This window comes from Capsicum annuum, chromosome 7 (assembly GCF_002878395.1).
Source record: "Capsicum annuum cultivar UCD-10X-F1 chromosome 7, UCD10Xv1.1, whole genome shotgun sequence".
Taxonomy (NCBI): Eukaryota; Viridiplantae; Streptophyta; class Magnoliopsida; order Solanales; family Solanaceae; genus Capsicum; species Capsicum annuum.
Genome location: NC_061117.1, coordinates 26,136,381 through 26,162,588, shown reverse-complemented (window position 1 = coordinate 26,162,588; position 26,208 = coordinate 26,136,381). Strand labels below are relative to the sequence as shown.

The window sequence follows — 26,208 nt, the reverse complement described above, 5'->3', positions numbered from 1 at the left end:
CATACTTAATCACAAATAGCTTGATTTTTATTACTTTTCATGGTAGAATTATTTTAGATAATGATTGTTTTCACTTAGTTTAAACAAGAAATAATAGGAAATCCTAACAACCCTAATAAAAAATTTAGGGTTGCTATACGAAGTTTTGGGAGAGAGAGAGCTTGACACGACCCGAATGGAGGCCTTATCGTAATGGGCATCTCAAGTCCAATCGGGTATGGGGGCCACCCTCGATACCCAACCAACCACAAATATCTTATGTCAGATGAATTCCAAACATATAATAAGATAACAAATTAGAAGATATAATGACTGGGATAGGTCTTCTTACTAGACCAACCCAACCAATTTAATCCATCCAATAACCAACCAACCAAATCAAAAATGATAATTCAATGTATATATATATATATATATATATATATATATATATAATCATGACCATTTCATACCCAAGTCCACAGTTGTCTATACAAAGACTCTTAAGTCAAACCAAAAAGTATCTAGGTTGGACATGCCCCTGACCATAGCCAAAAACTAAGTCTATGAAAATATAAAAATATATAACGTGATCCGTCATATAAAATAGATGTCTTCTGATCTATAAAATCTCACCACTTTAATCCAACACCGACTGACCTCGAATCCGATCCATGAATAGGAGTAGTAGTATAGTCGATTCCTGCATAGCATAGGGAGTTAGCCGCCAGAGGATGGGTTAGCGGGTAAATACTAGAATGCACTCAGGATAAGGATAAAATAATACCAACCTTTAAAACCAAGTAAACCAACCATATGCATTCATAACAATACATACATATATATAATCATGCTAGGAAAGGGAATCGGGTTTAGCATGTGTTTAAAATCATCAACTTGGGTATGTGTAGCTTAATCGTCATAATCTACCCACGGGCGATATAGGTCCATGTTACCTCCTAGACGGGCTTCGATGCGTATATCCGCATGAAGCGAAGATACCGTAGGTGTAAGGGATTTTCGTGAACCCTTCTCTCTCCATGATATATATATATATAAGTGTTAGGGGATTCTCGTGTACCCCTAAAAATAAGGTCGCCATGACCAATCCTCATGTTAGCAAACATGATACTTTCACGATTAGCTATCACGCCCTGCCATTATTGCCTAATTAAAACCATTATCATACAACCAAACCACCAATTCCATTTATTATTAACCAAGGCTATCATTAGTGGTATCTTCATACTAACTATAGCTTGCAATTAATGTCCTTAGCCAACCTTAGGGGACTCCCACGTACCCCATAGGTTGCATTATTAAGTTTACTTGGGGGATTCCCATGTACCCAAAAGTACATCATTATTAGGCTTTCTTGGGGGATTCTCGTATATCCTACAAGTATTTCATTATAAAGTTTTGCTTGGGGGATTCCCATATACCCCACAAGACGTTCATCATTCAAACCAATTTCATTATTTCATTCACTTGGGGGATTCCCGTGTACCTCACCGGGTTTTCATTCAAATCAATTTCATACACATCAAGGCCTTACCATTTAACCATTACAAATCATCCAAACCATTAAAAACTATTTCAAACCATTCAAATCTATTTAAAATAATTTAGGGTTCCATTACCAAACCATACCATGCAATAACTTTAATGAAAGTTCAACAATAGCGCAAAACATTCTTATGGGCATTTTATCAAACATATAGAGGGCATACTTTACTAAGACCAAAACCAAAGCATAAACCATCAAGTTTAGGGTTATCCATGACCAATTTGTTAAACCACACCCAACACCCACATACTCCAACCACTACCAAAATATGTAAAAACATAATTTAAACTACTAGTAAATAATACACAACAATATGCATCCAAAACCCTTAACATTAGTTTTCAAAACATTCATTTATGATTCATAATCAATGTTTAAAACACATTAAAATATGTATTTAGTTGGAACTAACAATGACGGAGGAGTACATTTCTTATACAAGAATATTCATGAAAGGAAACTTGACTCTTGAGCCCTTTGAAGATCACTTGTAGAAACACTAGCCTTAATCTTCACGAGAGTGTTTAGGGAGAGTATTTGGAGTGATTTGATCTTCCAATGAGTATTATGAGAGGCCACATCATGTTATATAATGTGGGGACTTAAGGGTTTTGGGGTGGTAAATATTTGAAATACCCCCAGCTCAAAAGTTACAAATATGCACGTAGAGGGGTACGACCAACCTCCCCCCTTAGCCGTACCCTAAGGTACGAGTGGTACCCTAAATCGTACCCTAGACCTCACCATGAACCTCCAAACTAATCATCGTACAACAACACATGCCAAACTCGTACTCTAAGGTATGAGAAGTACCTCTAACTCGTACCTTGGACAGATTCAACTAGGCTAATCAATAAGCATCATACGACTTGACATCATACACCTCATATACTACCATACAACTAGTATGATACTTGGTCGTATCTTGGAAAAAAAACAACCCCAAACACACTTCCTAATATGTGAGAGATAGGTCCATAGTCGTACCCTAGCATACGACTTGTACCTTCAAGTCGTACCTTATCCAGAGTGTTCAAACTCAAGAAATTTTTGCAAGGGCAAAAGTTTAGAGTGTTTCAGAGATGGAGATAATTCAAAATTTTCTATGTAAGAATGGAGAGCAAATAACCTCAATTAGACCCTATAATGACCCCCACATCACTGCCTCATTCATCTTTATTTTTTGCCACAATTAGCTAAGTAGGTAATGCACCTACTTTGGCATTTTTAAGGTCAAAATATCAAAGTAGGTGATTCACGTACTATTTATTTTATTCTATTTAACTTAAGCAGGTGATGCAACTACTTGCTCTTTTAAGTTGGTCAAATAGTCTAAGTAGGTGATGCACTTACTTGTCACCTACTAGCTTAAATTATTTAATCAAGAACCTCATTTATTTTATCTTATTTTTTTAAATCTTAATTCTTTTACTTAAACTTAACATTAACCTCTAAACTTTAAGCTCAAAAACTAACTCAAGTTTCAATAGTTTCGTCAATGTTAACATAGCCATATTCATGCTAAAATACAAGAGGTATTATAAAATAGAATCCTATTGGGTGGCACTAATTAAATTATTCAACACTACTTTGGGGATCATGCTATAAAATATTTTCTTCATCCCCATTTTATGTGGTATCCTTTTATTTTTAGTCCATTTCAAAAAGAATATCACCTTACTATATATTAACAATAATTTAACTTTAAAATTCTCCATTTACCCTTGTGAAAAGATTTAGTCACACAAATATTTATTAATTATTCTAGTTCATTAGTCTTCATTTTGTCTTAAATATCATGTCAAGCCCAACAGTGTCACATAAAATCAGACGAAATGAGTAATAAACAAGGTTGCACCCTTTAGTTGCCTTGCACTTAACGACATCATCTACCTTTAATGAATTACCTAGACAAGTAAAGAGACTTTTAAAATATGGATAACTGGAGGTTTACTAATTCCAGAGTTGGAAGTAAATTACATCATGAATGTATATACTGTTGTGGTATATGGTATATTTATGTACCTATTTTTGTGTATATAAAATGACATTGAGGATATCTTTCTCATTTGATTCATAGCACTATATATGTATCCTTTTGTTCACAGAGCTAGGGCTTAGCCTAAAGCAATACTTTGTAAAGAGCTGAGAGATATTTAAATAGAATAAAGATCATGAGAGAAAGTTTTAACTCTGCCCCAAGTCAATCTAGGGATAGAAACAAAGATGCAAAAAAGGAAAATAATAGATGAAATCAAAATTTTGTTTAGTAGTGTATAGAGGAAGATGGGAAGAAGAATATTTGTATAATAAAGCTTTTCCAACTGGCCAATGATCCTTCTAATGAATATGATAGAAGAAATCTAAATTTGTTTTAGGGGTGTACAAAGAAAGATAGGGAAAAAAATATTTGTATAATAAAGTATTCCAACCAGCCAATGATCCTTCTTGTGTTTTAATTGTGGATAAGATACTCACCAGAAGAAAAGATGACATGGAGATGGTTAGCTCAGTCTCTATTTAAGTGAGGGTAAGCATTATATATCTTTTGATTGAAAAAAAACTAGTAATTTCTTTGACACTAGAATTGTAGCACAATTAGCTGTAATTCAATCTTGCAAGTTACTACCCAAGTGTAGAATTCAATTTCATCTTGTAACATTTTTTGTGATAACTCCAAATCCCATGAAATATCTCTTCCTTTCTCTCTCATTAATAAATACAAACCACATCATATAACAAAAATGGAATTTAAAATTGAATACTCTACTATTAAAATTTACTAATATCACCACGCGTATTAGGAATCTAGTTCCAAGATAGCAGTAAACAATAAACAGTAAAGTAAAACACAACACAAATTTTATCATGGAAAATTTCTTGTTCAAGAGAATAAAAAATCACAACCTACACTGTGTAGGATTTCATTATTAATCTCTACTAACTCTAACAAAGCTTTGTTTAAGATTACATCCTCGCAATCCTAGAACTTAATTCTTAACCCACAACTCAACAGTTTACTATAACTTTTTAATCCACTACACGAGCACTAAAAGAAGTCAAATTCATTTCTTGTTACAACACCTCACAAATAAGAAGTCAAACCCTCTTCTTGCTACGACACCTCACAAATAAGAATCCAAACTCATTTCTTATTTCTCACACTCATAAATAAATAATGTTCAATAATTAAAAAGATTACAACTTAGAATCTATCCAATTACGGACTCGAAAGTCATCAATTTAGTTCAGCTAATGAACTCAACAAAAACTAATAACCCTAGCCTTAAACTACCCAAACTTTAATATTCAATACTGCAAACTCGAACGCAAATCGTGAACTAAGTTCCTGTGTTGTTGTGATAAAGTCCTGCAATTTTTGCTTTAATGGCAATTTCTCTCAAGATAATAAATTTTGTGAATGTGCAATAGGTGTGGCTCACAATGGTCTTCATGTTGTATACATGCTGGAGATTGTCATGCCTTAGAATATTATGGATCCAACTTTTTCTCCAAATAGAACTTGATTACCTATAAGGAATTATGTGATTCCTTTTCTTATAAGTAGATTGCACCCTATAAGAAAACTTTAATTCCTCTCTAGACTTTATTTCTCCTTTTTATTTCTTTTCTTCTTTGCTCTTTATTGTTTCTTTTTTTATTTATTTTCTTCATTGCTCTTTTATTTCAAGACTTCAATCTTCCTTATTTGTACCTGATATTCTTGTGCATTCATGTTATCAGCTATTGGTACCTGGTTTATCTGATATAGTATACAAAAGACAACAAATAGTAAACTATGTTCTTATTTGTCAATCATTGAAACTACAATATGTTCCTCTACTTTTTAATATTTTTTCCCTTTTTGATAATGACAAATAATGCACCATATATTTCTTATCCACATCTTATAACTTCTCTCTTTTGGTATCATTAACAATCAACAATCAAAGAACCAAATTAAAAGACAATGAGTGTAATATCATTTTAATTTATGTCCACTCAGGCAACACTATTCAGTACACACTTTCTGAAAATAAGAAAAGTCAAACTAAGTATATTAGCCATCTTACACATACAACCAAGATATGCAGAGAAGGAATACAATGAAGCATGCATGCACTAAATTTAAGCCCTTAGGACCCCAATTGTAAGCATATCATATCATGAATATAAGACAAAATATAAGCACAATAAAGAAGTTGTTCAAAGGAGCTAAAGGACATATACTGGGAAGGAGGATTACTTAGGCTGAGAAAAAGAGAAGGTAGAATATTTTTTCATACCATTGTGCACTTTTGGCTCCTTTAGCATTTTTTTTAATACACACTTCATTCTGGATATTAATGACGTCCACCTTTAGCTAAGTATGATCAGTTTTAAGAAAAAAATTATGCATTTGCAAAATGTAGGTCCAACAACAAATGAGTGATAAGACCTAATTTTTTTCTAGAACCCAATTCATATGCATTAATATCTTACTCCTCTAGGATATTTTTACCAAATATGTTATTCTTGATGACTTTTAAACCCCAACTTATGAAAAACAGTAGATATGATTAAAGGACTCATAGATTTGATGCAATAATGATGGATTTAGAAAAATTAAGGAAATTGAAAGTAGTTCGTTCCTAAGAAAGATGATCCCCTTGATAAATGGTTAGTTAAGGTTATGATTTGAGATTTTTTAACCTATTTAAGATGTAGAAAGTGGTAAGGACAGTGGAAACACTAAAAGAGTGGTACTATGTTCCCCCTAAATTTGAGCCAGGGTGATTTTAAGATTGAGGACCTTTTAACAAAGTAGTTTAGGATTGAAGGATGGTCAATATAACAAGAAAGAGGATTCTTCGTGCTTTTCTTAGAAGAATTAGATTTCAAGGATGGATCAAGTTCACTCGTGCTTAAGTTTTACATATGCTCAGGAAATACATACACTAAAAAAGATGGTTCATACCTGACTAAAAATAAGGAACAAGGTTCCCCATTTGTGATTTCCTCAATAATTTTTTTATGCAGTTAGTAAGAAAGTAGGGTAATATCCGCAAACCTTTTAACCACTGCCCAAGATGTGTCTGAGGTGTGTACTTATAACAGTATAAGACTAAGTTATTAAATATACAGTGTTTCTACTAAAGTATAAAATTGTCATGTGCTAGCTAATTATAAAGGAAGTCATGATGATGTGTCAATTCTTCTTGATAAGACGAAGCTCCAAGCAAAGAAAACGAGGTTCACATCGTGTTAAACCTTTTAATTATTTAATAGTTCCCCCTCTTTTATGTTCACCATATATATTCTCAATACTTGTTCCTCTAGTCTCGTGTAACTCCTCATTGTTATGAGGATCACCACTGATATTATGAGTTTGATCATTTTCAGTAACTGATTAGGAGCCAGGTTCTGCCAGTGTTGACCATTTGTAATCCTCATCATTATCTCCAGTAATAACAAATCCTTCCTTATCAACCTGCTCTTCAAGATAACAATCAACAAGATTCTCATACACAAGACCAGTTTTCTTTTTATCACATTTTTATAAATCTTCGAGTTCCTATTGCAGTTTTATTTCCAAGAATCAAGTTCCACAGAGGATAAACTAGTTTCTTGCATATAACTTCCGTGATTGCTATGAGCGAACCTTCAGTATTGAAGTTAGATCTTTTTGGCATTCTCCCTGATTTTTGTTTACTTTGATCATAGTTTTGGTTGAAACATTCACATATTGCTTCTTGCTATTAGGTAGTGTACCAAGTCTATCATTGTCATCTAATATGTGAGGAATCAAATCAATTTCTATGTTGTCCTCTCTTTTTCTCTTGAATGATGAATTCACATTCTTTTATTTGGCACGCATATCATATACAAATGCTTTAATGAATTTGATATTGGGAAAAGCATGAATCAGGTCCTTTATGAATTTTTATTTAAAATCAGATTTTCAGGATTTGAGTTCACTTCAAGATATTCAACCAATGTAAACAACATATTGTTTCCTTTGTCATTTTGAAAGATGTTTAACAAATTATGTTCTAATTCTTTTTGTTCCTTTCCAAAGGCTATATTGCCTCCTTAGAAATATGTGAGTGAGAGAAAAATTTCTCGCATTTCTGTTTGTGTCTTGAGCATGAATTATTTAGATATCATGATTTGTGTTTTTCTCTCACCTTTATCTAAAACACGAGTCAAGGATAAGCCTTGGGGCCTTCTCTTAAGTAAGAGGATGAATGATATCTCTTCTATATCAAAAAGAAAAATAAGAGGACTACTTATTTTGAGCATTTACATGGTAAGGACTTGATTTTTTTTAACAAAATTAAACCGATTCATATAATATGCACCATGTCTTTTTTTGACAAAATTGATATTTTTAAGATTTGCCCAAATCTGACCTTAACATTGATTTCTAAGATGGTCTTTCTTTCCACAATGAGTACACAATTTTAATCTAGCAGGGTTACCTTGAGAAGACTTGTGTTCTTCAAGTTTAAAACTAATTACATGTCTAGTAGTGATTTGACTATCCTGAATTTGAGTTAATAGTATTGAGAACCTGGTCCACTTTCTTTTGAGTTCTAACTTATCCTTAGTCCTTGCAAGATTTTCTTGTAGTAACCTATTCTTTTCAGTAATTTCTTGAAGATTTAAAGTCAATTTCTTAATTTTATCTTCCAAGGATTGTTACAGGGTGGTTGCTTGGCTTTTTCCTTTAGAAGAAAGTTTCTTTAAAGAGTTTTTCAATAAGAACGGAAGACAAATTTTCAACCTTTTTGTTAGAAAAGTTTTTGAGATCAGGTTTAAGATCAAGAAAACATACCTTGGATTGTCCTTGTTCAGCATCATTGTTTGAATCTGAGCTTAACATATGTAAAAGTATGGCCTCTTTGGAATTTTCTTCATATTGTTCATCATCTGAATTAGTAATTGCAACAAGTGTTAGAGTGTCCTCATCATTAGATTCCACCATAGTTATTAGTGATAGATTTTTTGGTTGTCCATAATCAGATTCGTCAGAGGAGTTGTCTATTTTAGGAAAACTCTTTTTACAGCAAGATCAGCTTCATTAGAGTTATCTTTCTATGTGATGGGAGTACCATGTCGTTCTTTTGTTCCTTAGAGTTTTTGGGTTATTTTTCTTATGGTTCACAGTTCATAGAGGACAAAATTTGATGAAGTGGTCAGGACTGCCACACTTGTGGCACACTTGATCATAATTTGCCTTATCATAGTTTCTTAGAACCTGGTTCCTGTTTTGTGACTTGTGATTCTTCCTCAACATCTTCTGAAATATCCTAGTCATGAATGCCAAATTTTTAGATTCAAAGTCTTTCTTTTCAGTAGCTTTTAGAACCTTATTCTTATCCTTTCTGACACCGGTAATTTCACACTCCTGATTTTTCTTAGGCTCATAGGTAATTAGGTATCCAATGAGCTCATCCAAGGTTAAGTTGTCTAAGTTACAAACCTTAAAGATAGCTTCTACTTTACTTTCCCATGATACTATTAAGATACTGAGAAGCTTTCAAACTGTCTTCCTGTTGGGAGCAACTTCACCAACTGAGTAGTTCTCATTTAAAATTATTGTGAACCTGGTATGCATCTCCTAAATGGTCTTCCCCCTCTTCATCGTGATAATTCATATTTCTAATTTAGTACATCAATCTTAGACTTCTTCACTTGACTAGTACTTTCATAAGTTATTTGTAAAGTGTCCAAATTTTCTTCGCAGTGGAACAAGAAGATATCTTATCGTACTCATCTGGTCCAATGCCACATATTAGAATTTTCTTGGCCTTAGCATTGTTTTGCACATCTATCTTATCATTTACTTATAATTCCAGCCTATCTTTGGGAACTGGGTCTTTCCATCTTCACTAAGTTTGAGGGGATTGTAGGGTTATCCAACATTATATTCCAGAGATCATGATTCTCTCCAATAATGAAGTCCATTATTCTGTTCTTTTATCATCCATAATATTGTCTATTAAGAAGAGGCGATCGAATTTGTGAAGCAAGCACCTTCCTCAGATGGTGGTGGGACAGTCATCTTATCCTTTTCAAGGTTTTAGCCTTTAGTTGAAAAGACCTGATCTAATACCAATTGTTAAAATTTAATAAACCCGCATACGTATTAGGAACTTGGTTTCAAGAATTGCAGTGAACAGAAAGCCGTGAAATATAAAGCGCAACATAAATTTTACTGTGGAAAATCCTTTTCTCAAGGGAGTAAAAAATCACGACCTACATAGTGTAAGATCTTTCACCATCAATCTCTTTTAACTTCAAAAGAGCTTTGTTCAAGATTACAATCTCGCAATTCTAGAACCTAACTCTTAACCAACAACTCAATAATTTACTACAACTGTTCAACCCATTACATGAGCACTCTAAGAAGTCAAACCCGCTTCTTGTTACAACACCTCACAGACAAGGAATCAATCCCGCTTCTTATTATAAAACCTCACAAATAAGAAGTCAAACCCACCTCTTATTTTTCACATTCACAACTAAACAACGTTCAATGATAGAAAAGGTTACAACTCAAAATCTATCCTATTATAGACTCAACATTCATCAATCTACTCCAGCTCATGAACTCAATGAAAACTAATAACTCTAGCCTTTAATAACCAAACTTCAATATTCAATAGTGCAACTCGAACACAAACCCTGGTTCTTGTGTTGCTGTGACAAGTCGTGCAGTTGCTCCAATGGCTATTGCTCTCAAGATGATAAATTTTGTGAATATAGAATAGGTGCAGCACTCAATGGTCTTCATTCCATATGTATGTCGGGGATTTGCCATGCCCTAGAATATCATGGACCCAACTTTTTTCTCCAAATAGAACTTGATTTCCTATAGGGAATTATGTGATATTGATTCCTTTCTTTATAAGGAGATTGCATCCTATAAGGAAACTTTGACTCCTCTTTAGATTCTATTTCTCCTTTTTATTTTTCTTCTTTGTTCTTTGTTTCTTTCCTTTTTTGCTCCTTTATTTGTTTCCTTCTTTATTTCTCTTCTTCTTTGCTCTTTTATTTCATGACTCCAATCATCCTTATTGTACCTGATGCCCTTTGATTCACTTTACCAGAACCTGGTTCACCTGATACAACATACAAAAGATAACAAGTAGTGAACCAGATTCTAATTTGTCAACCATCAAAACTACAAACATGTTTCTGTACTTTCAACACCTATTCATTTGTTTGACCGAATTATGATCATTTTGATTTGTCCCGTACATTGAACTTATAAAATATACAATGCCCAATGGAATTGACAACCTGAAGGTAAAAAATTGACAACTCTTGTAATATGTCTATCGAACACGATACTGTACAAAACATGATTCGAATACCACTCGAAGCAGGTCACATCAAAGATCCACCATCGGAGTGCTAATTATTTTCTCATTATTAATGACAAGTTTTGAATTTTAAACCTAGCTAAAAATAATTGACTTTGGTAGAAATCATTTTATCTTTCGAGGCGGAACATTTTAGCGTGATCCAAATTAATTGAATTCTAAAGCATATGAAACCTGACACCGAATTAAAAACTAAAGAAAAGGCCACATCAAAGACAAGACTCCATATCTTGATAATAGTATATATAAAGTGAAATCCATGTATGTTGTCCTTTTTATTGGATAGATAGGAGATCAGCTAAAAAATTTCTCCTCCGTTTAAGGAAGATACTTATCTGTCAAATATTCGATTGAAGAGAAAATATAATCTATAGGTCGAACAATCATTCAAGTGTATGGTTTAGTGATCTAGAATCAGTGGCAAGTCACAATTTTTATTAAGAGGATTCAAATTACAAGTAATAAATCCAAAAAGAAGCAAAGGGAGGTTCAACATCTACTATATATGCATAAAAAAAAAATTATGTAAACCATATAGTAACAGTGTAATTTTTTAGTGGAGGGGGTTCATTGGTCCTACTTGACTCCGTCCCTAACTAGAATGGTGGTGTATCATGTGAGTCTGATCTGTGGATGATATGAACTGCCTAAATAAGAATTCTTGAACAAAAAACAACCAGTTCAAATATTCACGATCAAAAAATATTAAATTCTCTTTCAGATAGGCCCTACAAAAAGAATATGTGTCTATTAGGAATTACTCGATGAGAAAAAACAACTGGTACCCGATGAAATAGTCGACAGAGCAAAAAATTGATCCAAACAACACCTTCTAACAAAAAGTCCGTTGAAAAAATCATGTGTGAGTAGGAATAAATTCTTATCAGCTGGGAAAAAAATTGAACATTTAGTACAATCAAGGCATGATTCTTGAGGCATCATGTTCTCTACTTGTGTTAAAACTAGATATAGTTCAAATTCCTTTTTATGTGACAACTAGAATTGGTGTTGTTGAAATTAGACTCTAATTGTAACTGAATAAGGATATTTGGTCTTGACTTAGTTACATATTTTTGGCTGGGGCTAAAAGAAGGGTCTGTCATCAGCAGTAGAAAAGGAAATAAAACAAGAATATTATGAGTAAGTTCAACTTTGTAGGGTCTAAGGTAGAACTTAGAAGTAGACGTGGATTCATCAAATTCAGTAATTTTTGTTCAAATAGTATGTTTTGTTAAGAAATTTATTAAATATATATACATATTATATTAAGAACCCAGTTATCAACACATTTAAAGTCAATTAAAAATTCAGAACTCATAAAATTAAAGTTATATTGCTTTGATAAGAGAGTGGTACAAACTCATTTCATCCTTTTATGTAGAACAAGAATTTCATTATGGGAGACTTTCAGAAAATAGCCACATTTGCAGCAAATTGGGGGCGTCCTAGCCTATGTTTTAGAAATTACCATATGTAGTCAATGTATCAATCGTGTGCATTTAACTGGATTTCATATAAAATATAAATATGCAAAATTCAACCAACTCTATTCGATTAAGCTGACTGTAAAATTCAGCTGATATATCAATTGTATGCAACTAACTGTATGTGATATAAAATATAAATACAATAACTAATTACAAACGACAAATACACATCATTTGTATCGTTTGATACAAATACAAATATATCGTTTGATGCATATGTATCATTTGTATTTGAATAGTTCAATTTGTATCAACGAATACAAATTGTATTTTATAAAATCGTATAATTGTATCATATACAAATACAAATGTACCATTTGTTTTTTAATAGTTCAAATTGTATCAGCGAATATAATTTGTATTAACAAATATTAGTGTATCAACGAATATAATTATATGAAAATGTATCATTTATTTTTGAATGGTTTGACTTACATCAATAAATATAATTTGTATTAATGTATACAATTATATCTACGTATATCAGAGAATATATTGTATCGACGAATACTAAAAAAAAATTACTTAGAAAGAAGAAGATGAAGAAAAGTACAGTCAAAACACTTGGTGTGCAAATCTTAGACCCATTATCAATCACTTCTCCGTTATCACATAATCCCATGATGCCTTTCTTTTTCTAATCACCAATAGTTCAAATTCAACACTCCGATTCCATATCTCTTGCCTTCAAATTTCATCATTGTTACAAAGAATTCTTTATCCAGTTTCACCATTAATGAATCTCAAATTACTTACTCATATCTGTACATAAATCAAGCTGCCTGCGATTATTGTTCAAATGATTGTATGCTTGCACGCAGCTTGCCATAGTCATTGAAACGAAGAGAAAAATAGTCGCTGCATCCTTTATGTCTGAACTTTTAACCATTTAATTGGATGGGAAGTAAGGGAAAAAGAAATAATGAGACACATGAGCTAAGAGCATGAAGTACCAAGATCGAACTTGTAATACATTTCAAAATTTAGAAATCAACTTTAAAATTTTCGTTTCACACTTTATAAAAATGACTTCGCAGACATTTAAACATCATGATATATTTGCAATCATATGTTAGATGCTCAAGACTTTAGTGGATCGACTCTATTACATAAGTTAATTCCTATTTCTTATCCCACATTATGAGAAGAAAAAGGAATGACATCACAACGAGATCCTAATCTCAAAACAAAAAGAAAGGGGGATATGGCGAAATTGGTAGACGCTACGAACTTAATTGGATTGAGCCTTGGTATGGAAACTTACTAAGTGATCACTTTCAAATTCAGAGAGACCCTGGAATGAACAAAAATGGGCAATCCTAAGCCAAATCCTATAACTCTTTTGTGCTTTCATAAATTTTGTGTCCAATAAAAAACATTCGCATAAAATGATGTAGGAGGCTCGCAGGGGCTTCGGAGGCTATATCGATAGAGGAGTGATATTCGACAGTGGACAAAATTCGCTTTATCTAATGCTAGCTATCGAATAAATAATTACAATGCGCTTGAATTGTCATTAGGAGTCTTATATTAGAAAATAAAATATAAAAGCTTAACCAACTACTAGATTGTTACACTATGCACCTCCACCGTAGATTCGCAAAAAAAAAAAAAAAAAAAAAAAAAAAAAAAAGATTTTGTTATGAACTCTACTGTTGAACTGAGGGATTTTTTTTCTAAAAATATATAGCTTGCATGTTGTCCAGTATACAATATTTACAATAATATACCTGTGAAAAAAAAAATCCCAAGTTAACTTATAATTAACATTACGATGCATTGCAGCTCTAAAACATTTGAAATAAAATCAACTAATGATAATCTATAACTAGCTAAAACAACCAACCCCTCCACATGGATAGTCGATTTCACAAAGGATCAATTCAGCTTTCATAAAGAAGGAAGCACCAGGAAACTCGTCAATCAGCAGTTGTGTCTACTAAAACTTTTAATATCAGGTATTCATCCATCCTAAAATGAAAGCTGTAACAAGTATCGATAACCTAAAAATATAGGTGAACACAAAAAATTATGAAACAGTTTCGATCGTTGGGTGGATCCGCCAGCTGGAAAAAGCTTCAACTAGCATGTTGTTTTTCCTATCGCACCAAAAGATAATCTTGATGTCCTGTCTGTTCCAAAGCTAAACTTGAGATCTGAAGCATCCGCCTTGACAGATGAATTGCTCGTGGAGGGAAAAGAGAAGACTAGGCGTTCAGCTGATTTACCAGTGCCGAAGCTGTATACTGGAGAAGTGGATGCATCCACCGGCTGAGAGAGGCCGGCTGCAGAAGATGGCACGATGGACGGTGTTGGTGGTTCTGAGACTGCACCAGATGATGCAGGGACTGGAAAACTGAAGCCAAACCCATTGTCGGGGGAAGCTGCATTTCTAAGATTGGGCTTATTAACGAAAATGGACGGCAAATTAGGTTTTGCCCCAGAAGCCTGTCCAGGAGCATTTCTTGGTAGCTCAAAACGCCTGGAGTTGGATAATGTTTCAGCATTCTGTCCATTACTTTGATTATGGAAAGGCCACCGGGGGGTAGCACCTTTATCTTTCTGTCCATCATCAGTACCTATGGAGTCCTGCAGCATAGACATTCCATGTTAAGTGGTGATTCTATTATTAGCAAACGTAAATCAAACATCCTGGGATGGTCTTGTGCTCTTGCACCCTCCATTTTCTAATGCATAAATTTAATTGTTAACTGTAAACAAGTTCTGTTTTTAACAACTCAAGAATGTTAGGAAGGTGCAGATTAATGCAATTTGGAAAAGTACTGTCCAGTAACAAGTAAGTACCTTGCGCAAACTTGGAGTGTGAGAACCAGAAAAGAAACTTTTAACTTGGGAAACAGCACCCTTAGAAGTGAAGGCAGGCACAGTATCGGCTTTAGTTGTTGTAACAAACACATTAGCTATACTAGCAGCTTTAGCACTAGCATCCGTACCAGTGTCAGCTTCACGCATAGTTCGCTCCTGAGATATTTCCACCTGATTGACCATTCCTTTGTCTCCTTCCTTGGATGATTGGGAAGATGCCAGACCATTGTTCATACGCATGCCAAATTCTCCTAAATTTGATGATTTCATTTTACCTTTTGGAGCGGAATCAGAGATTTCTTTGCTAGGAAATTTCTTCCATTCGCTGACCAGCTTCAATTCAGCTGCCTTTTCTGCAGGAGTGGGCTTGTGTCTATCAAGTTGCTCTAATATTTTTCTAACAGCCTCATTTGACGAGCTTATGTGCGGCATAGCTTCTTCAGACCTGCCTACTCTATGATCCACTGACTGGTACTTCTCGACACCACTAGTTTGACCAACTTCCATATTCGTACCAACAGCAGGCAAGAACAATTTAGAAGCACCAACTTTTTCTAAAGGTGAAGAAGCATTGGTTGAATTCAGGAAAATGGATCTCCTAGGGCGCGACTCTGAGCCAAATTTATTCCGTATGCGCCGGATCGGTCCCACAGATCCATAGCTTGGAAGATGTAAATCAGTCCTAGTCTTCTCCTGAAATATTTTAGTGTAACAGCATTCAGAAAGATCCCATCTGCCCCTTGAAAGTGTTCTATTAGATTAGAATAAAGACTAATGATCACAGAATTCTTATAAACACTCAAAACCTATAAAAATATAGGGAACTTCTAATAGGGAAGTATCTTAGCACACAGGATTTGTAATTGAATTAACTTTAGACTGGTAAGACGAACATATACCTGGCTGTAGATTGATGATTGCGATTGTTGGAAGGGTGTCGCTGAGGGATCTAGCCACCTGCTGCCAGTCTGTGACTGAGTCTGCTGGCAAAATCAAAGTGCAACATGAATAACTATTCCCAGATTAACAAAAGTATGCATGAAGCACAAGTTAATTTTGTCACAATACAAACCCCATCTCTGGATTTCGGCAATAAAGTTCTGGAGTATGGAGTCCTCGGAAAATCAACATGCCCATATCCTCTCTGATTCAATGGAGTAAAATGAGCATGCTTATCTTGCACCATGGCAGCAGGCCGACAAATCAACGACTTAGGCGATGGTGGTGGATGAACTTTTTCTCCCTTGGATATAAAACCATAACGATCATTTCCCTTACTTAACCTACGACTTCCCATGTAAGCTTTTGCAATATCAATGGGAGATGCGCCAACTTCATCTCGTACCTGCAGTAGCGCAGTATTTTATCAGTACATAATAGAATCAATACTGAAACGCCGTAAGAAGGGTGCATCAACGAGGGTATTTCATAAAATGAGTACTTGCACTTGTTACTTCCAAGCTATCCCGAACTTTATTCACTGGTGCATTTTTCCTGTTAAAGCTTCATCCAAGACCATCTCTTGACTAATTAAAATGTTGTTACTTACTAATTAATCAATCAAGTGTGACTTGACACACTTGATTTCAGACTAGCTGGCTACAGCTGCATTAATCCTCTAATCCATGGCCCACCCTGTTCTAGTTGTGTCTGTCTCTGAGATGATGTCTAGCGCACTAAAATACTAATATTGTGGTCATTTCACAAAACAAATGTGCTCTATGACAAAAGGGCTAATAATAACAATTAACTCACGTTTGTTTGGGGAGGTGTTGAAGTTCCTGGCATAGCAAAGTCTGTTTCATCGTGCTTCCTGTCATTTGGTCTTCTAGGTGTCTCATGTGTTAAATGAAACCTTCCAATTTCTCCTTCAGCTGCTCTGCTAGCTTTATTTTCTTTTTCATCGACAACCCTTGAGTTTAATATCTCCGTCAAACGCATTATCTCATCCCTGCATATAGTGAAGACAGCTTTTGAATAAGCTGCTTTTGAATAAGCAGGTTTAACTGACAAATTTGAATGATGCACATGGTCAAACGTGTTTACTGAAGGAACATAAGACAGAAATCCAGTATCACACCTAGGCATGCATAGAATGATGGAGGTTGGAGTATCGCAAAAAAAAAAAGGAAATGGTTAACTCAAAAGCTCAGCTCCTATTCAATTATAGAGACCTGTATTCTCAAACCACTGGGGCTATGAAGAATATAGCTATTTTTAAGATGCATTAATTTTCATCTAAAACTAGAATTGGTTCCTACATCTTTAATGAGGTGTCACTGCAACAACATGATAGCTGGCTATAACCAGAACTACTAAAAGAACACAGATATGAAGAATGATATGATACCGCGAAAATGATTTCCCCTGCATAAGCTGCTCAATTCTGGAAATTTCAGTAATATCAGAGGAATTCTTTGGTTTCTCTTCTTCCAGCTTCTCTGGTTCGGAGATTCCATTTGATTTCTCCATACTTTGATCCTCTTCCGTTTCTTCAGTAGATTTGGAACTCTTTGGTTTCTCTTCTTCCAGCTTCTCTGCTTCGGAGATCCCATTTAATTTCCCCAAACTTGGATTATCTTCCTTTCCTTCAGTAGATCTATACTGCATAAACATAATATCCAAAACATCTGAAATTGTTCTCTTTACTAGGAAACCAATCATTAATTTTAAAAAAAAAAATCAGTTTTTTTTCTCCATTTTTAGCGCTTGGATTGGGTATGTAGGTGGGTGGGTGGCTTCCACAGCATCAATTCCCAATAAGGCCATGGTATTATGCTATACTTTGTCTGGTTTCTTTTTTATTTGTGGAACAACTTTTTAAGTATATGTAACACTCAACATAGGATAAATATCCAAGGATTAGCTATATCTTGGTAAAACAATAAAATGACAAAAAATTGCCCTTTCGCCACAAAATGTTATCACTAGCAAAGATCAAAGAACAGAGGAGGTGGATTTTTCAGATTCTTTGGTGATCATGTATGCAAAGGCAGAACCTGTACCAATCCAGATTGATAACAGCTCTCAAGAGGGAGATATAGAAGCTATTGCAAACGATTGGGTTCAAGCAAACTTGATTAGTTTGAGCCAACAGTTGGGACTTCATCTCAAGGGGTGCAAAAAGGAAGCTCTTGCTTTATTGTTGAAGCTAGATCAAAAGAGGGATAGGGAGAAGGGATTGGGGGAGGGGCAGAAATCTTGTAAGTGTGATAGTATTATTCCCAGGGACGTTAAGAATCTGATTTTTGATATGAAGTTCAAAGATAGTGAGCCTAGATCCAGTGGGAGAATTCTATCTCTCAAGTTCAATGAGAATTAAAATTCTTTCTTGGAAACTGAGGGGGTTAAATGGGGAGAGTAAGAGGGAGATTGCAGGAAAATTACGATGACAATGGGGAGTTGATATTCTTGTTCTTCTTGTTCTGGTAGAAACTAAGCTAGAAGGTCCTATAGATAGCATACTTCAAAGCATATGGAGCAATAGATGTGTATGTGTAAGTGTGTGGTGGTGGGGAGGGGGGAACAATTATGAAGAGGCCAGGGGAAGCAATGGGGGAATTCTAATACTGTGGGATAAGAGAATCTGGAACGGGGAGTTAGTTCTGGATGGGAGTCAATGCATAACTGGGAAATTCTCCGGAGTGAATGATTTTCAGTTTGTTTATCACTGCAGTTTATGATGATTGTAATAGAGTGGGAGAGCCATGGATTGTATGTGGAGAGTTTAATGTCACAAGCTATCCCAAAGAGAACAAATATCAGAGACTGACCGGTGCCATGATAGAGTTTTCAACCTGCATTGAAGAACTAGAGATGGTGGACCCTCCTTTATTTGGAGGATCCTTTATTTGGAGAAGAGAAGATCATCACTATGCCTCGAGAATTGATAGATTTCTCCATTGTGCAGAAAAGGGGGAAATTTCACACAGATAAGTCAAAGTCAAAGTTGTCTTCCTAATTGCCTTCGACCACAATCCTATAATCTTGGCCTATGGAGATGAAGGATGGCAGAAGTCCTTCAAATTTGAAATCTAGTGGCTTGAAGTGGAGGGCTTTAAAGAGAAAATCCAAGAATGGTGGGAGTCTTTGCAAGTGAGTGGCAGACCAGGTTACATCCTTGCTGAAAAAATTAGGATGTTGAAAGTGAAGCTTAAAGAGTGGAGGAAAAACAATAGAGGGAACTGGAGACAAAGGAAAACATTTTGAATCAAATCTCTAACTGGGAAAAAATTCAGGAACAAAGGTCCCTAATTGATGATGAATTTCTACAAAAGACACACTTGGGAATGGCATTTGAAGAAGTTGCAAAGAGAGAAGAGATAGCATGGAAACAGAGATCCGGAATCCAAATCCAGTTGCTAAAACAAGGGGACAAAAACACCACGTTTTTCCACAAAATTGCAACTTCCCATAAAAGGTTCAATTCTATGAACAACTGGAGATAGAAGGGGCAATCACTAAAGACCAAAAAAGAAACAAAGAGTCGGTGTAGGAATTCTATAAGAGCCTTTACAAGGAGACAGAACAATGGAGACAAATCAGCAAACATTAAATGGCCTTTGTGAAGGGGAGACAAATCATGGATACAATACTTATAGTTAGTGAGTGTATTTTGATACAAAAATAAAGAATGGAGCTCCTGGACTAATGTGCAAGTTGGATATTCAAAAAGCTTATCATCATGTAAATTGGTCATTCCTCCTTAACACTCTTAGACAAATGGGATCTTAGACAAATGGGATTTGGATGCAGGTGGTTGATGTGGATTGAGGCTTGCATTAAAAATGTCAGGTTTTTTGTCCTAGTCAATGGAGAAGCTGTGGACTTTGTTGAGGCAGAAGGGGGATTGAGACAGGGTGATCCTCTTTCCCCTTTCTTGTTTATTTAAGCAATGAAAGATTTCGACTATATGATGAAGATTGCAGCACAAAATAAATGGATCAAAGGCTTTCAAGTGGGAGGGAGGGGGCAAGAAGTAAAAGAAGTATGTCATAAGCTTTATGCGGATGATACTATCATCTTTTGTAAGCCTGTAGCAGAACAAATCAGTTATATCGGGGTAATTTTGGTTTGTTTTGAGGCAGTTTTTGGATTGAGAGCTTTGGTTCCCCAAATTCGGCAATTGGCAAGCATACTGGGATGCAGTATTGAGTTATTGCCCACCACTTATATGGGCATGCCCTTAGGCAGCAACCAAGGCTCTGGATATTTGGAATAATATCTTGATGAAGACTGAAAAGAAACTATCAAGATGGAAAGCTCAGTATTTTTCCTCTCTAGGAGGAAGATTGATTATCATCAACTCTGTTCTTAACTCATTACCAACCTATGTGATGTCTTTATTTCCAATCCCAATCAAAGTAGTTAAAAAACCAGACAAGTTCATGGGAGAGTTTTTATGGACAAGGAAATAAGGAAGGAAAAAGTTATAGTCTAGTTGACTGAAAAACTGTACTTCTTAGCAAAGAAAGAGGGGGGTTAGCTATTAGAAATTTGAGAATTCAAAATGGAAGTCTATTAATCAAGTGGCTTTGGAGATACACCGAGGGAGAAGCTCTTTGGAGAGGTGATTATAGCTAAATATGGAGAAATAAGTCCTTGGTATACAGAGAGCACTAATGAACCATATGGTGTGGGACAATGAAGAACAATTAGAAATTTGTGGCCTAAGATGAAAGAAAACTTGTTCAGGGAAATGGAAACAAACCAAATTTTGGAATGATGTCTGGATAGACCAGTCCCCTCTTAGGGAACTCTATCCAAACTTGTTCCAAATTTGTGATGATCCTGATGCTAATGTAGGTGATTGTTGGTCAGGATAGGGCTGGGACATCTCTTTTAGAAGATTCCTTAATGATTGGGAGATAGAGAGGGTGGCAGAGCTACCAGGGAAACTAAGGAGTACTAACATAAATACCTTTACCAGAGAAAAATTCAATGGAAGCACAGCAAAGATGATCTATTTTCGGTCGACGGTGCATACAAGAGAGGGTTGCGGGTTATGGATGGATGCCCTAAATATTACTGGTACTATTTCTGGAAGGGGTTATACCTACAAAAATGAAATGCTTCACTTGGCTAGTAATAAAGAGGGCTTGCTTAACACAGGAAGTACTTCAGAAAAAGGTAAACAATTGGTTCCCAGGTGGTTTTTGAGCAATCTGACGAGAAACAAACAACTATCTATTTTTGCACTGTAAGTTCACTGCTCAACTCTGGAATTTAATTCTCAACATCACAAGTTTGAATTGGACAATGCCAAAGCATAATGCAGAAGTATTGAAGTATTGAGTGCTGGATCAGGAGAGGAGGTAGCAAGAGTCATGTATATAGTGGTCAGTTTGGATGGAAAGAAATGAGAGATGTCTTGTAGATAGATCCAATTCCATTCATAAGGTCAAATGGAATTGTTTATTATCTTTACTTTTTTGGTGTAAACAACTTTGTATAGAAGACGTAGATCAGATTGTAGACTTAATAGGAAATTTGAACCAGATACTTTTTAGAGGTGACCAGCATAGGGTATGCTGAGGAATACAACTTCACCAGTTTCAAAAATAAAAAAAAAGGTCAAGGTTAAAATTGGGAACAAAAGCTTATTTGAGTTTAATTAGTTCACAACCAAACATATATTTTAGATTACACATCTTACATCTTGTTTTTAAATGCAATGAAACAAACAAATCATAATTACTAAATAATTCAAGGATTATTTATATCAGTATTATAATCCCAACATAATTTTGTCCACAGATAGAAAGACCCTTACTGATCCCTGAGATATTCTTCGTTTTCTCTTTTCTCGCTCATACTTAAACTGGATTGATCACCAACCTAATATCTTACCCACCCTTTTCATTCTTTGCATCATCATTTCATTTGATATCCCCATTACAGAATGACATCTTATATTGGTCCAGATTCCAGAGTGGCTGTTTGGTGACTATAGCAACAAACATATTCCTCCATTTCAAATTAAATTTATTAGTACAATTCTAATATATAAAACAATATAAGCATAATATTTGACAGAGACACCCAAAAGTGGTGAAAGAGAATAAAATAATTATACTCTAATGTTCTTTGGGTCTCTACCCCACAAAGGTGGGAGTAAGGTCAGTGTACATCCTACCCTTCCAGGCCCCACTTGTGGGACTACATTGGATTTTTGTTAATTATTTGGGTCTTTGAATGTATCTTCTCATCAAAGTACTTTTTTTCTCAACTAAGGACTTCAACAACAATAACAACAACAACAAACCCAGTGTATTCCCACTTAGTGGGGTCTGGGGGGATAAGATGTACGCAGTCCATACCTCTACCTCTGATGAAGTAGAAAGGCTGTTTCCGAAAGACCCCCAGCTCAAGGCACAAGATATCACACAAACACATAGTAAAGCACAGAAGCAGATGACATAACATAAATACGGCACCCATAAGGAATATAAAACAGAGGAAAGCAGAGGAAAGCACACAGCTTCGTAATAAGCATGGAACACTGAATACGTAATCATAACAGGAATAAAAAATAAAAAAACCCCACCAAGTAATTCCCTGCACTAGCGACCCAATCTGGCCCTACTCTTCTGCCGTAATTCGCGTCTTCCAAACCTTCCTATCTAGGGTCATGTCCTCGGTGAGCTGTAACTGTTCCATGTCCCGCCTAATCACCTCCCCCCAGTACTTCTTCGGCCTACCCCTACCCCGCCTAAAACCATCCAACGCTAGCCTCTAACACCTACGGACCGGGGCATCCATGCCCCTCCTCTTCACGTGACCGAACCATCTCAATCGTGCTTCCCGCATCTTACACTCCACTGAAGTCACACCAACCTTCTCCCGGATAGTCTCATTCCGAACTCTATCCCCTCGAGTCAGTCCACACATCCAGCGCAACATCCGCATTTCTGCCACCTTCATTTTTTGGATGTGGGAGTTCTTAACTGGCCAACACTCCGCTCCATACAGCAGGGCCGGACGGACTACCACCCTATAGAATTTGCCTTTAAGCCTGGGCGACACCTTCTTATCACACAGCACCCCCGACGCGAGTTTCCACTTCATCCATCCCGCCCCAATACGGTGCGAGACATCCTCGTCAATCTCACCGTTACTCTGGATCACGGACCCGAGATACTTGAACTTATCCCTCTTACATACCTCCTGTGCTTCCAGCTTCACTACTACCTCGTCCTCCCGCCTCACGTCATTAAACTTACATTCCACATACTCTGTCTTGCTTCTGCTCACCCTGAACCCTTTAGACTCAAGAGTTTGCCTCCACATCTCTAATTTGTCATTTACACCCCCTCGAGTCTCATCTATCAGAACTACATCGTCTGCAAAGAGCATACACCACGGCACCTCCCCTTGAATACGCCGCGTCAACACATCCATTACTAACGCAAACAAAAAGGGACTAAGAGTAGATCCCTGATGCAATCCTGTCCGGACAGTGAAATGCTCTGAGTCTCCTCCTGCCGTCCTCACCTGGGTTTTCGCTCCCTCATACATATCCTTAATTACTCTGATATATGCCTGCGGTACTCCCCTCACCTGCAAGCATCTCCAAAGCACCTCCCTGGGGACTTTGTCGTAAGCCTTCTCCAGGTCGATAAACACCATGTGCAGATCCTTCTTCCTTTCCCTATACTGCTCCACCAACCTCCGTACCAGGTGGATTGCCTCCGTCGTCGAGCGGTCGGGCATAAATCCGAACTGGTTTTCTGAGATAGACACTATCCGTCTCAGCCTCACCTCGACCACTCTCTCCCAGATCTTCATAGAGTGACTCAATAACTTAATCCCCCTATAGTTATTGCAACTCTGAATGTCCCCCTTATTCTTATAGAGAGGGATCATGGTACTCCACCTCCACGCCTCGGGCATCTTTGCCGTCCTGGAAATTTCATTAAACAATCCAGTCAACCACCTTACACCAGCCTTTCCAACGAACTTCCAAAACTCCACCGGTATCTCATCCGGCCCCGTCGCCCTACCCCTACGCATCCTGCGGACTGCCTGTCTAACCTCTTCTACCTTAAAACGTCTACAATAGCTAAAATCCCGACACTCCTCTGAGTGCTCCAGTTCCCCTAACACAATAGCTCTGTCCCCCTCGTCATTCAAGAGCCTATGAAAGTACGACTGCCATCTCTTCTTTATGTGGCCGTCCTCCACCAACACTCTACCGTCCTCCCCCTTAATGCACCTCACCTGATCGAGGTCACGACCCTTCCTCTCCCTAGCCTTAGCGAGTCTAAACAACTTTTTCTCCCCTCCTTTCCCCTGTAACCCTGCATACAAGCTCTCAAAAGCGGCCGTCTTAGCTGCCGTGACCGCTGACTTCGCCTCCTTCCTCGCTAGCTTGTACTCTTTCCTGTTTACCCGCTTCTCTTCTTCGTCCTTACTTTCCACCAACTTAGCATACGCCTCTTTCTTGGTCTCCACTTTCTTCTCCACCTCTTCATTCCACCACCAATCCCCCCGATGGTGTCCGGCCCGGCCCCTAGAAACACCCAACACCTCCCTCGCATTCTCCCTGATGCACCTTGCCGCCCTGTCCCACATACTATCCACGTCCCCCCTACACTCCCACACCCCCTTTCCCGCCAACCTCTCCCCTATCTACCACGCATTCACTGGCGTCAAGCCGCCCCACTTAATTCTCGGCCTACACTCCTTACTCCTCTTCTTTCTATCCTTCTTTATACCCAAATCCATAATCAAAAGCCTATGTTGGGTCGAGAGATTCTCACTCGGGATGACTTTACAGTCTTTACACAACGCCCTATCCCCTTTCCTAAGCAACAAAAAGTCAATCTGGGTCCTGGCTATCGCGCTCCGAAAAGTGATCAGGTGCTCGTCCTTCTTCGGGAAGCCCGAGTTCACCACCACCAGCCCAAAGGCCCTCGCAAACTCCAATAGAGTCGCCCCCTCTTCATTTCTCTCTCCAAAACCAAAACCACCATGCACATCCCCAAAGCCTCCCGGTAGCGCCCCGATGTGCCCGTTGAAATCCCCTGCTACAACAATCTTCTCCGATCTGGGCACGCCTCTCACCACCTCCTCCAAAGCCTCCCAGAACCGCATCTTCTCCTCCCCCTCCGCTCCCAATTGCGGGGCATAAACACTACACACATTCAGGGTAAACCCCCGAATGACCAACTTAATAGTCATCAACCTATCGTTGATCCTCTTCACCTCCACTACCTGACCTCTAAGCTCTTCATCTACTAAGATGCCAACTCCATTCCTACGTCTCTCGCTCCCAGAGTACCACAGCTTGTAACCATCCACATCCCTAGCCTTAGACCCTACCCACTTGGTCTCTTGGACACACGCAAGGTTGATCCTCCTCTTCCTAAGAATCTTCACAAGCTCTACGGACTTACCCTGAAGGGTCCCTATATTCCAAGACCCAACCCTCAGCCTACCGTCGCTATCCACCCGCCCCCCACTACCCCCCCGGCCGAACCTTGGCCTCCCGCCCACTCCCGCCCTCTCCCCATCCTCCGCCCCCACCACGGCCCCACGCCCCAACCCCCTCGGACATGACCCTATCCACCCATTACCACCCACAGCCACAACTACCCGAAAGTATCGGAAAATATAAAGATATACTCGGTGACAGTATCAAAGCAGCAGCAAGGAAATACAACGCTCACACACCTTCAAAGTAATATTCCCGAAACAAAACTAGGAAACGACCACAGCAACCGCAACAACAGACAACAGACAAGGTACAGGGGCTACTACGAGCAAAATACTAAGGATGGAAATTGAAATAATGAAATAAAATGCAATACGAAATAACGAAATAACAAAGGTTAGAAGTCACCGGATTTCGCTTGGAGCTGCGGCTGCTGGAGATGGCGTAGCGGTTGCAGACGGAGTTTCGGCCTGTTGGAGACCGAGTTGGCGGCTGGAGACCGGGCGGCGGCAGGTTGGAGGCCGAGGTGGGGGGGGGGGGGGG

At 37.3% G+C, this 26,208-nt stretch overlaps 1 protein-coding gene across 2 annotated transcripts in view; it reads right to left on the bottom strand.

The window, feature by feature from the left end:
• Positions 1–14,199: 14,199 nt before the first annotated feature.
• Positions 14,200–26,208, bottom strand: part of LOC107877769 (nuclear pore complex protein NUP1) — a 21,504-nt gene continuing 9,495 nt past the window's right edge. Inside the window, exons 3-8 of one of the 2 annotated variants that reach the window (XM_016724479.2) lie at positions 17,581–17,834; positions 16,986–17,181; positions 16,303–16,575; positions 16,130–16,210; positions 15,210–15,923; positions 14,200–14,993 (exon numbers count right to left, since the gene is read on the bottom strand). In XM_016724479.2, coding sequence (XP_016579965.1) covers positions 14,487–14,993; positions 15,210–15,923; positions 16,130–16,210; positions 16,303–16,575; positions 16,986–17,181; positions 17,581–17,834 — 2,025 coding nt within the window. In that variant the 3' untranslated portion in view covers positions 14,200–14,486. Of the gene's footprint in view, positions 14,994–15,209; positions 15,924–16,129; positions 16,214–16,302; positions 16,576–16,985; positions 17,182–17,580; positions 17,835–26,208 lie in introns of both variants that reach the window. The other variant, XM_016724478.2, reaches the window with a different exon arrangement.